Consider the following 13,639-nt stretch of genomic DNA (forward strand, 5'->3'; position numbering starts at 1 on the left):
AGACCAACTCTTCACTCTCCTTGTGTGAATACTGTATGAGGAGCTGGGGTGGATAATGGGAATCCTGTGTGGAACAAGCACATTGAATGGTATGGCTTTGACTTCTTTTCTTTCTGAATTATAGTCTTGAACTTTTCTCATATACAGCCTAATGAAATGCCAAATGTAATTAAAAAGCAAATCAATATTTCTATAATCAGAGTTCCATGAGTGAGAAATTTTCCCACATCTTGAACAAATGGAATTCTGTAGGGCCATAGAGAGAGTGAGAGGTGACAACTGGACATTCCTATGGAGCTTTGCATTATAAAAGCTTATTTAATCTGCAAGGGGTGGTACGGTCCAGACTGTGACTTTTACTTTTCTTCACCAATCACTGTATACTTAGCACCAAGTATATTCAGTACCTAGTATATGGCATTCAATAAGTGCCTCTTATGTATTTGTAGACCTTTTATTATGAGACAATTAAGTGGTAAGAAATACTACATTTGATATTTAATTAAATCATGTTAAAATGTTATACTCATCAATTAAATTATGAAAAGAATCTGTTGAAAAACTGATAAATGCGATCATTCAGTCAGATAATTTTAATGGTAACTTGGTGTGTGCAAAGCAACTAATCCTCTGTTGGGTCTTCAGTGTCAAGGGCCAACTCTTCTGGTTAAAGTACTATCTGCTATTTTCAAAGTGCTGTCCTCTTTGCAGGGAAAATGAAGCCTTTGAATTGTCTTCCATAGAGTCTGCAAAATTCTATACATTATGCCAATAGTTTCTTCATTCTATCTTGCCATAACAAAAGAGGTAAAGTCTTCCCCTGTCTCTGAACTCTGCCCTGTTCCAACTTCTTAGGGACCTCATTGCTCTACTTTTTTTTAGATTCCTTTTTGTCTCCTAAATTTCTTCCATTAGCACTTAGTCATATTCAAATATTTATCATCATACAAGAAGAAAATGAAAACTTCATCAATTGCTTTCAGTCATTACCCTCCTGTTGCCTCCTTTGATGCAGTCAGACCCACTGGAAACTGTTAATTCTAGTTTGTCTCCTGGCCAGGTATAACCTTACTCAGTCTGGCCCAGTGAAACCGCTCTAGCAGAGATAGCATGTCCTCTTTGCTAAACCCACTAGTGCAGAGCATGTCTGCCTTCGTTTTCTTGCACCTCTGGTTTCTTCAGCTCTTGTTCTCTTTTTCTCTGCTCTCTAGGACACCAGGTCCTCAAGCTTGCTCCCTTCCTGCTGTTCCCTCTTACTCTCCCTTATAGGCTCATTTTTTTTTTTTTTTTTCATTACTGGAGCGTTGGTGTTCCACACAATTTTGTTCTAGGCCTGTGATGGTGAACCTTTTAGAGACGTGGTACCCAAACTGCAACCCAAAGCCCACTTATTTACAGCAAAGTGCCAACATTGCAATTAAATTTGAACACTGAGGTTTTAGTTTAGAAAAGCAACTCATACACTTGGCTTGTGTGCCGAGAGGAGGCACCTGTGTCATAGGTTCACCACTCTCCACTAACCCCATCCACTCTCATTTTCCCGCCCCAACAACTCTATTTCCAAAGCCTTCATAACAGTGTATTCTCTAACCCTGATTGTCATCTATAGTACAAACTAGTATTTTGACATCCACATCCAAAACACTGTTGCTGCAGGAAAGCTCCTCTTGGACATCCCATCAGTACCTTGAACTTCACATTCAAAACAAAATTCACCGTCTGTTCAAAGGTGTGCTGTACACAGTGAGTCCAGTCTTGCAGTCAGAAAGAATATATTTTAATCCACTTAACCAAGCCACCCATCCAAACCGTTTGGAGTGCTCTTTAGTATTCATGAGTCTCAGGTTAGATGTGGCCATGATTAAGACACATTTTCTTACTACATCAAAAATAAGAACATACGAGGTGCACTGTCTATGTGCTCTCATGTTTCTATCTTTTTCCTGTCTTAGAAATTTATCGTGCTGTCTCATAAATGCCTGTTCACACATTTGCATCTCCCAGGGATCTATAATCTCTTGGAAGATAGGGATATGTCTAACTCAGCTTCTATTATTTTATTGATCTAGTTCTGAACACGGTATCTGGTTTAATTTTGTAAGTACCCAATAAAGATCTATTGACTTTGAAGATTTCTGGCACAAACTGAAATGTCAGCTGGGTAGAAAAGCTACAAATAAGTAGAAGATACAGTAAATCTACAGTAAAACAGCAGCTGGACACTTATGCAAAGTAATGATTCCCATGCACAATCCAAGATTTACTGGATTGGAACCTCTGGGGAAGAGTTGAAGTCCTGTATTTATGATAAACATATCAGAAGAGTTTTATCATTAGGCAAGTTTAGGAAATGGTGCTGTAAAAGTTTGAATTTTGATTCATGAATTATAAAGTATAAAAAAAACACGTGATGGGCATGAGAGTGGCTTCAGCATTCATAAGCATTGGATGAGGTTAGGAAGCTTCAAAAGCCATATAGAGATTAGTATTTGCCAGTAATATAACATGGATATTAAGAAAAATGCTATGATGTGGAAATTCATGCTATAGGAAAAGGGAAGCTGGGTTTTATTTTAGTCAGTATAAAACTGAATTATATATCTATGGTAATTTCAATTAAAACAAAAACATAAGGACTTGAAAGTGAATTGCTTTACAATTTTCTCTCACTGAAGGTTGAAATGAGCCAAATTAAGAAATATAACCTACTATGTTAAAGAATATTTCATCATCAGACACAAAGTTAAAACAACATCAAAATGAAACTAAATTCACTGTTTCATGTTACAATTCCTGCCCTGCACGGGGAGCCTGAAATGACTGTTTCTCCTTATGGCTTTATTTTCACCTATCCTTGAGCCATTGAGCTGACAGCCAAGCTAATCCCAAAGCAGTGTCCTGACTTGTCACCAAAGCTGTTCAGGGACAACTGCAGGGATGAGCGGGGACGGAAGTGTCATCTGCGTGTTCTTCATTGGAGCCTCCTCTCCCCCAACTCCAACCCTATAACGATGTTTAATAGTAAATCGGACAGTAATGGAGAGCCAGCAGGATGTACATCAGAGCCACTGTACACTTGCACAACTCTCCTGAGAGCAAAAATGGTCACTTCTGAGCTGTGAACTATTTTGAAGCAATATCACAAATTCAGGAAGAAGGAAGACCGCCTTGATAGCAGTTGAAAATGGAAAGAGCTTCCGAATTTCAGGGTTTTCATATGTGGTAACAATGTGATGTAGCTGTTAACGAAAAAAGCTAGCATGAAAGTCACCCTCTGCTCTGAACCGAGCTGAACTGGACTGAACTGGAAAAGTTACATCTAGAATTTGTCTCCAGTTTGAGATGCTACAAAACAACGAGAAAAAAAAAAAAAAAAAAAACACTCAAAAAACAAAAGCCTCCCCAAAAAGAAGGAATTCTTTTTTGAGGAGAGTGTACTGAATATGCTAAATTTCTTTCCATTTCTAATCTGTGTTTTTTATGAGGCCAGTTGGAGAAGATAGAATTAATTCCTGTGGTAGAACTCATTTGTGTTACGCCAGTTTCTCACTGCAAATCATCATTAAATTTCATATGATCGGGTTTGACCTGACATGCAAATGTGTGTAATAAGAAGCTGCATACTAACAGGATTTCTTCACCATTCTTTGTGTGTGTGTGTGTGTGTATGTGTGTGTGTGTGTGTGTGTGTGTGTGTGTGTGGCAACAGTCCTGTTCTCTCTTGTGGAATATCACAGAGAATAGATAAGACAGTAGCTTTAGGTAAAATACGACACTGGCTTGAAGGAGAAGAGTACCTTGGTCAGTACGGCCATCATGGAGGGTGGAAATGGGGAGGCCTGGACCTGCAGGCAAGATGAAAAAAAAAAATGGGTTAGTCTCGAAGTAACTGTGTTCAACAAGGACTTCAGGTAGTATTTCAGATTATCGTCAAGCTTAAGTACAGTTTTTAATTCTTCAGTAATTTTTTTTCTCATAGAGTGGAAACACATTATAAGTTACATTTAAATGACACATGCCATCAGAGTTTAGTCAAAGAACAGATTCTAGGGAAGCATTTCCTGTGTATTTTTCCTAAAAGGATCCTGAATAGACACAAAAAGATCCTGAATAGACACAAAATGGCCTCAGAAGCTGCAGCAGCAAATGACATTATAGGAAGATGTCACATTATAACAGTTTTAGCTGTTTTTTTTTTTTTTTTTTTTTTTGTCAAATAACCTTCACCAGTTCCCAGGTTATGTTTTAAATTTGACTTTTTGTTTCAATGGTCAGTTTGCTTTGGTGGATAAAATCCAGCTATTCTTTGTGTAATTAACACATGCAGAAAGCAATTGTTAGGAAACATATTTTCTTTTCAAATAGGCTACGTAAACTCATGTTCCCTGGGAAATACATGAAAGAATGTTTGTGGGCCAGATGTTTATGTCTGGGAGGTAGAGGTGGTATTGAGATGCACCCTAAGCTATGGGGCTAGAAGAGGAAGGACAGGGAAGGAAGGCGAGCTTCTCAGAGAACCAGTCAAGCCTCAAGGAGCTAGATGGCCTTCAGAGTCATCTCAATGCAACAGCAGGGTAGGCTTTTATCTCCCAGCACAAAACATAGTCCCTGGATGGGACTTGGGACTACAGCGATCTCTAGAAGGGAGCTTGGCTATAAACTGTCAGTAACTAACACTCTCAGGAGCTGTAGAAATTAATGATTCAGTCCTAAAGGTGGAAGTTCTAATGGGTAGTGAATCAATGCCTATTACAGATTCCAACCTGGAATTTAGCTTATCTAATACAAAAATTGGCCATTTTATCAAGGTCTGAAAACCATTAAACACTAATTTTCTATCACTCACTTGAATTATAGAATTGAGTAATAGAGAAGCACCTTTAAATGATGTGCTTACTCAGGAAGTCAAGTTAAAACATGATACAAACGAAAGCTGAAGGGAGATGCTCTTGTCACCCTGACATTTTCTGTCACATTTCAGGGAACACCTTTCAAGTAATGCTTTTGGCTCTACCCAGTCCTGAGGAGGGATGTTTTTCTGATCAGGTCTGGAAGGTCTGTGTATGAACACTTGCTTCTGTCTTGCCCTTGGCATAGTTATGCACTCACAGACATGCTTTTTGTCCAGCCCTCAGAAGCTCTAAGTACAATTAAGCCCCATGTGGAAACATGCAGCCATTTTACCTGCAATTGTGCAATTGTAATTCTGAGGTGCAGTATTATAAAGCTACATATTTTGGCTTTACAGATAATAAAGCTAACATCTTTAAATCCTGTCTGACCATTCAGCTGAATTTGGGAATGGAAAAAAGGGGTATTACTAGATTATCTAAAAACTCAACAGCTCTTGTGTGATATCTCAAAGGTTCATAGAATGTAGTCGCAGAGATTTTCATTTGTGTAAGCTTCTCTTCAAGGTTATCCAAAAAGACAAACAGGAATATTACACTTTTGTCCCAAAGAATAAGAAATGAGACATAAATCTAAATTGCTAGACTTTAATTGATCTGTATCTTTCCAATGGGATGTTCATGGGTGTTCAGTTTCAGTAAAGAAAAATTCCTTTAGTTTTTGTCTAAAATACGAGGCAAACTAATGATCAACTGTCCTTGACACAGTAGACCAAGAATATAATCCTAGAAACCCAAGCATCAATGATCTAGAATTATTACTTTGCATTGCTTTTTCTCTATCAACATTGTCAGTGTGCTTCATCGGCTTTAATCCTGTCATCTGGGACTTATCATCTCTTTGGAGAGTTTAAAGTTACATAATGAGGCTTTACTCCTGGTCTTAAAGGGAAAAATTTCAAGGTTTTTCCTATGATGGCGCAGTGACTCATTTTACTGGAGCTTCAAAAACACCAGACGATGTGATGCTTCCCACACAGTATATTTTTTGCTAAATGGGAAATTACCATACTGCCAAGGAAGAGTGAGTGGTGGAAAAGTCAGGCGATTCAAGTTCTAGAAAGGACTCTTCCACCAACTTTTGATGAAAGCTTAATCTAGATTCTATATTTCTTCTTCAGGGAGTACTTATGCTAAAATAGAGATTAGAAAGGCAAAGTGGTACAAACCATGGTAGACTGCTTTATCTAAATGTTAAAATTATTATTTAATAACAATAGAAATGCATATATATCAGTATAGTGTCACTGTGTCATTGATACTTCTATCAACAAATCAGCACATTGCAAGTTTCTTGGTAGACTTTTCAAAGGGTAGCAATGCTGTAATATTTCTTAACATTTATTTCTTTAAGCATCAAAAGTCTATTATATATTAGATATTCTCCTAGATTTTATGACTATAAAGATTAAATAAATCAAACTCTGTCTATCAGGAGAGAAGAATAGATCAACAGATGACTCGGCATGGTCAGTTCAATCGTGCTATGTGCCTGGTGTGTAAGCTTTCAATGCATGTTGCATAAATACAGAGTTTGGGTTGGAAATGTTGCATATAACTTGAGAGGGACATTTAATGTATACCTTTAAATGCCATACCCACAATCAGCACATATGGTCATGAACAACAATCTCTTGACATTTCAAAGATGCCACTGACCAAACATTTAGTGGAAGTGTTATTTTAAACTGACATCATGTGCCATCTTGAAGGGAGCTTTTGGGTTACAAAAGCTATATGCATATAGTCAAAAGAGCTGTGGCTCAGATTCTAGGGTCAGGTTGCAGGGTGTCCTTCATTCTGGTTCTCTTTATGGGAAACACACACAGGGCTTCAGCAGCTGACCAGGAATCTCAAACAGTCAGGCTCTGTTTGTTCTCTAAGCTGATCACCCCGGTTAAGGAGTTGATACCAGAAACAGGAAGGTGACATGCATTTTAGACCCCCACTTGCCAATTGCCCCATCCCCAACCCTAACTGGGAATTCACTAAGAGGAAGAGATCGAGATAGATAATTAGACATAGGCTATTTCAGTTTCTCAAACCTCCCTGATGACTAAGAGCCCAATAAATTTCACTGGTGTATAGTGTTTACCTTGTTTGATTGCTTGCCACTCATTCAAGATAAAATTTTGTGAACAAAGTCAAAATTATTTGGAAAGAAATTATTCACAAAACATACAAATGGTCTAAACAACTGGGAAACGTTTCAATGATTTTATTACCTATAACTTTTGTCATAGGTAATTTTCCAGATTTTGAAAGGATATACTGAGGGACAGAAGTTCATTTTCTATCCCAACTGAAACTGCAGTTCAAATAAAGATAGGCCTCCCGGAGAAGGTATAAGCCCTGAAGGCCATGTCTTTTTCCACTGGCTGTAGGAGTTTGGTACTTCTTCAGCAGATGAGGCCAAAGTCCAGCAATATTTTATCAAAGAACACTTCTTTTTATGGTATTGCTCCTGTTGTAGATAGCTGGCAGATTGCGTAAGCACACAACGTCATAATGCTACAGAACATGCTAGTTATAAGCATGTGATTTAGTAGCAACAGACTCTAACCCCAATCCTGGCTGATGCTTATCAGCAGTATACACCTTTGGCAAGTTACTTTGTTTTCTCAAATGTAAAAAAGTGACGATAATACCTTCCTGCTTTCCTTTCAATTTTCCCTTAGGTGTTAGAGGAAGCCTTACAAATAAAAAGTGCTCAGTAACAAATAGCTAAAGACTGTTCCCAGTGGTGGTGACAGGCTGATTACAATGATAGTGGGGATGGGAGTGCTTATGTTAGGTCCATCACCTACCATAGCAGATGAGTGCATAGTACTTGGCATAGTAACTGAAACTTGCTGTGTAATATTGGCACCTTTCTTTCCTTAGATGGCAAGTAACACACTTCTTGCTTGGAGGATAGCTTCCAATGCTAATTCTAGAGGGAAATGAAAATAAAACTAAGCTGAAATTTTGAGATTGTATTTATCAAAATGTACTACTCCATGTAAAGTGACTAATTTACATATTGACATCAAACCCACTCTATTTTTCTGTTGCCAATATCATTTAAAGTAAAGGGGAATCACAGTGTTTTGATATAGCTTGATTTTTGATTCATTTTTGCCTGAAAAGGCACAAAATTTGAGGGAGAAATGCTCTGTGGTTTTCCTGAAGTAGGAGAAATAACTAACATTTGCAGTAGGAATGAAGTTAAGCCCTACAACCATTAACCTATTACACTTTGCAAAGTGGTTATACACCCATAATGCTTCGTTTTGCCATCTCTTTTTCTACCCCACAGCAAAACATCCACGGAAGATCTGTCAGCATTGCCAAGAAGGGGTCCTTGGCTTTATTCAACATATGGAAGAGGCAATTAATAATAAGCAAACAGGACTGAGGATGTAGCTCAGTGGTAAAGTTCTTCCGTTGCATACACAAGGCTCTGGGTTAGAGCCCAGCATCACACACACAGACACCCACCCACCCACCCACACACACATACACACACACATAAACAAGTGGGGAACAAGAAGTTACAGTTTGTGTGCCTCCTGTGGCTTTGTTCTTGCAGAAATTTTGACTCATAGACACCCACTTTGGGAATGAGCCTTTTTCACATCCTTGCCCAAGACAGTTGCACCTTCCACGGTGGTCCCAGCCTCACCCCAGTGGTTACAAAAATAAAAACAGTGACTGGCACGCAGTAGATATTCAATAAATAAGTATATAAAATAAATAGATTTCCTCAATGTTAAATAAATCTTCTCAATAATTACTAGATTGGGTTGAAATATTAATATTATTTATATCAACATTAGAATTCCCTGCTTTATTTCCTTTTGCTAACAAATACTGAGTTGCCGAACATTTAAGAGCTTATGCTTTATGCTGATATGATAGTATATCTTCTTCTCTGAAAGTTTTATTTTGATTGATAAATAATATCAGCATGAAAGGAGTCTGAGGCAATAGGATCACAAGATCAAGTGACCCATGGACAGGTTGGCAGAACCTCTTTTCCAGATAAAATAAAATAAAATAAATTAGACTGAAAATGTAGTTCAATAGTAGAGATCTCTAGTAACACACACAAAATAAGATTGTCATCACATTTCACAGTTTAAAGCTTTTCCACACCTCTTGCAGACTATGACGTTTTCTTTTAAATATTTGTATATGTCAATACCAAAGTTACCTGTAGATATTTTTCCTTCCAGGGTAACCTTCAAATTCATTGCTGGAATAAAACCTGAAAATATATTCAGAAATTATTTAGCATTGATGATTCAATAAATACAGTTCTGTTACAAATGGTACATAGTAAACAATACAGGCAAACATTAATCTAATGAAACTATTAATTGACACTTATATACACAAACCACTGCTGCTCATAACTGAATTTTGGGTTTTTAATGTGATCTCTAAATCATCTGAGAAAGGTTAAACTGTGTATTCTTTTTATCACAGATATGTTCTGTTTCGTTATGAGTCATATAAGATAAAATGTGATTTCTAATTAATATTACATATTTTTCCCATGAGTAGTAGCAGTTTACTAGCTTCACTGTTTTTTTATTATTTTTGTCTGTGATTGAAAACACATTTTAAGTTTATTTTATAGAAGCCCTATTAGTAGATAAGTTTATCATAAATCAGAGACATACATCCAAACTGGGATTCCACACACTTTAGGGCCTGCTAATGCAACCAGATGCAAGACAAATCCCAAGAGAATACACTTGCTATGTAAGTATTTAGGTAGCTTTTTAACCTGCCTGAATATAGATATAAAGTGGGAAATTCACTTTAGTGAAATGATTTTCATTCCTCTGTAAGTTTATACAACAAAATAACTGTCACATTTTTTTTCAGTTTTTGCTAGTCTCAAGAAGAATGAACAGAATTCAGCTCATTCCTAGTACCAAATTTACATTCTAAACATGCATATTTCTGGCTTATAGCTTTACTAAAGTCACATGACTCCAATCATCTTTTGCTTGCCTTTCCCACATAATTTCCAAAAACCTGTAAATAAGTTGCTTAGTGCCGTTCCCAAACGACTTCCTGCAGCTTTCCTGTGATGCCGCTTTCCCTGATTGCTTTCATCTCTGACAGTGTAGCACAGTCTGTTCTCCATCTCTCCCCATCACCAATCCTGATCTGCCTCCACCTGACTTAACCATCTCATTCATTTATCAAATGTGTATTGAGCTTCTCTGTGTCAGGTATGGTGCTAAATGCTATAGATTCATAGAAAAGAAGGCAGCATAGTTTTGTCCTCTAATTCTATATTCCATTGCTGTGATTCTAGTTTGAGGCTCTATTGCCTAATACCAACATTGTGACCATAGCTGGCTTTTCTTGCCTTCAGTTTTCTCTACCTCCTAAATGCATTATGCCTAAAGTTAATCTCCCACTTCCTTTGCTTTAATGATTTTCATAGTTGTTTCATATAATGTCCAAATTCCTTTGCCAACCATTAAATAATTTCACAGATTGACAACAGAGTTCTCATAGAGTCTCTGCAGTGAGCTCAGACTAATGATCCTGTTCTTTTGCTTCTCAAATTTTAACTAACGACATACAGAACATGAGCACTAAGAGGCAATCCCTGGATTTAGACTACATAAAAGTGACACATAGGAAGTGTTATCTTCCTGATTAACTTAACATTCAACGACTGTTGCAAAATGGTTAATTCAGATACTATGTAGGATAAATTGAAAAGGAAAGAACTGAAAGAAAGGAGACTTCTATTCATATTAAAAACAAAAGTCTTAGATTTAATGTGGTTTAGATCTGAATCCTTGTCTGCCACTATCTGACTGGCCATTGGCCAAGTTAATTAAAATTTCAGAGTATCAGTTTTCTCACCTGTAAAATGAGATAATCATTTCTACTTTCCAGTATTTGGTACACAATAGTTTTTCAATAACTGACAGATCTTACAGTTAAAAATATTAAACAATAGTGAATCATTTCAAAAATCTGCTATATCACATGCCCTCCATTGAATTTTGAAGCTTGCTTATTTTGCTAACGAAGAAAATCTGCCTTTAAATCATTATTTGAAATTTGTGTACTTTTTATATAATTACTTATTAAACACCAGAAGAGAAACAAGTACCTATTAAAGAGCACAAAAGGAATTCACATTAACTAATCATTAAGAATGTACAATCTTAATGGAAACACAGCTGTCTGAACTAAACTAGGGAGTAACGAAAATGCTCCTTTTGTAAACTAAGAGAGATGCAGCAAAATCGTTTGTACATCCATCAGTCAGTGCTAATTAAAACCTGAATGATGTATCTTGCTTCATGGAATACTTACAGTGAATCCTGTGTTACTCTGAGTATATTTATGGCCTCCCACTTGCCACTTGTAATTTGAATAGCATTTTCCTATAAAAAGACAAACATTATGTTGTGTGAAGCTAAGCGTTATTTGAGCAACCTCAAGTGAATGATCTTTGAGGAGATAAATTTTAGAAGGAACATACCACAGTGTCTTTGATGTAGTGAATATGTTTGTAGCCATCCTTGTCGCTAAATATTTTGTAGTATGAAATGCTATCATAGCTAAAAGTTGGTGCTGAAACAAAGAACTGAAAGAAATTAACAGAGGCTATGTTAAAAAAATAAATAAAAAACAGACCAAACTAAAACCATTTTTATGTGGTGTGTGGTCCTGTTTATAGGAATCAGACTACCTTGCCCTCCCTATTATCCATCATTGGCATCTGAAGTTCCAGACTTTCAAGAGACAATTATTTCAGTGATTCTAATGGGTACTTATATTCTCCAATGGTGCTTGGTTGTTACTGCTTACATGTGAGTTTGTGATGGTAAAATTGATTAATTTTCTATGTTTTATAGTTATGTTCTTTGAAAGACATAAAAGAATTACAAACAAATGCTGATATTTTAACCAACTCAAACTTTAAAGTGAGATATTTGAGCAAAGTGTGGCTTTTATTAAAGCTTATGGTACTTTTAATTTTTGATTTGTCTAATGCCAAGTACCTAAGGTCAATGATATAATGAAGATATTTTAAAGATTAAAATGTCTTGAAGGAAATTTACTCCTTGAGACAGAAAACCTGCCTACCTTACTTAGTATGTGATGGGAATCACATAATTACATAAGGCAGGGTTCCCAAACCCTAAGCTATGAACTGATACTGATCCATGGGCTATTAGGAACTGAACCACACAGTAGAAGAAGTCATGGGAGAGAAAGCAAACTTCATCTATATTTATAGTTGCTCCTATCATTTGCATTACACTTGAGCACAGCCTCCTGTCAGATAAGCACAGCATTTGATATTCACATGAGTTGGAACGCTTTTGTAAACTGTGCATGTAAGGGATCTAGGGTTTGTACTTCTTATGAGAATATAATGCTTGATAATCTGAGGTGGAGCTGAGGCAGTGATGCTAGCACTGAGGAATGTAATTATTATACATAACAAACATTTATTAATAACAAATAAAGAAACAAAAACCCCATTAATTTTGGTCAGTGGAAAAATTATCTCCAATGAAACTGAACCTTGGTGCCAAAACAGTTGGGAGCTAGACATTCCTGTGTGGCTTGGAACAGAACAAGACATACCTCAACATCCTAAACAGTGCAGATAATTGAAATTCTGCAAATGTCCTCATACCAAATTTCTACAAATAGTATGTTTCTCCCATTGATTTGTCTTATACTTTATAATGCTTTTGGAATTTGTAACATAATTAAATGAAGAGAGAGCTACCATACATCATGCAGATTAGATATTTCTGTACATAATTGGAACCATGCTTCTTTAGTTGGTATCCCTCTGCAAGACTATAGACCATGTTCTGAGTCAGGCAACAAAAACAACAATCAAAACCTACTAATCACCCAAACATACAAAAAAGTATCTTTCAGCTACAAATCTGAATATCCTGAGACCTAGTCTGAAGTCCATTTTTGATTGAGATTAGAGGAAGTTATAATAGGCTTTTTAGTGGTGGTACCATATGTGATTTGATACTTCTTGTCTATTAATGAATTAATAATGTTTTCCTTAAAAAGATGATAAATATTTAATACTAAAATACACCTTATTTTATGTATCTGTAGTGATGTATCTGAATATTACCTCCAAATTTATTTCCACCAGGAACATCAGATTTTGTCTGAAAATAGGGTCTTTATATATGTAATCAAGGTAAGAATTGATCATACTAGATTAGTGGAGATCTCACATCACTAAAAGATGTGGAAGGATGCTATAGGAAAGCAGAAGCAGAATTAGAATGATAGAGCTATAAACTTAGGCAAAACATCAAAGGTGAACAGAAACTATCTGGAGCTAAAAAGACAAGGAAAAGTCAATCCCCAGAGACTTCGGAGGAAATATGGCTGTGTTACAGCCTTGATTTCAGGCATCTATCTCCAATGAGATGAAAGAATTTTTGTGGCTTTGAGCCAACACATTTGTGTAATTTATTATATTACCCCTAAGGAACTAATACAGTTAGTTAAGTCTGGGCACATTGGCTGTGGACACCATTAACCTAAGGTTGTCTCCACACTTTGTGTTCTGTATAATGGACTGCAACCTAACAGCAAAATCTAATTCAAGAGTATCATAAATAGTTGGGTTTCAGCCAAATGCAGATAGAAAACACATCACAGTATGCCCAGAAAAGGCAAAACCCTAGAAAAAATAAGGTGATTTTTTCTAC

The 13,639-nt window shown here is 36.5% G+C and overlaps 1 protein-coding gene across 2 annotated transcripts in view; it reads right to left on the reverse strand.

Annotated features, from left to right (window-relative positions):
• Fap (fibroblast activation protein alpha) overlaps nucleotides 1–13,639 on the reverse strand; it is a 77,223-nt gene that overhangs the window by 19,646 nt on the left and 43,938 nt on the right. For both annotated transcript variants that reach the window (XR_010050817.1, XM_063259166.1), the window contains exons 13-17: nucleotides 11,416–11,520; nucleotides 11,247–11,317; nucleotides 9,106–9,159; nucleotides 7,718–7,842; nucleotides 3,798–3,845 (exon numbers count right to left, since the gene is read on the reverse strand). Coding sequence is in view for 1 of the 2 variants with exons in the window: in XM_063259166.1 (XP_063115236.1) it covers nucleotides 3,798–3,845; nucleotides 7,718–7,842; nucleotides 9,106–9,159; nucleotides 11,247–11,317; nucleotides 11,416–11,520 (403 nt within the window). In the remaining variant the exon portion in view is untranslated. The remainder of the gene's footprint in view (nucleotides 1–3,797; nucleotides 3,846–7,717; nucleotides 7,843–9,105; nucleotides 9,160–11,246; nucleotides 11,318–11,415; nucleotides 11,521–13,639) is intronic.

Source organism: Cavia porcellus, unplaced genomic scaffold (genome assembly GCF_034190915.1).
Source record: "Cavia porcellus strain 051 isolate PalLab524CR breed Dunkin Hartley unplaced genomic scaffold, mCavPor4.1 scaffold_12, whole genome shotgun sequence".
Classification (NCBI taxonomy): Eukaryota; Metazoa; Chordata; class Mammalia; order Rodentia; family Caviidae; genus Cavia; species Cavia porcellus.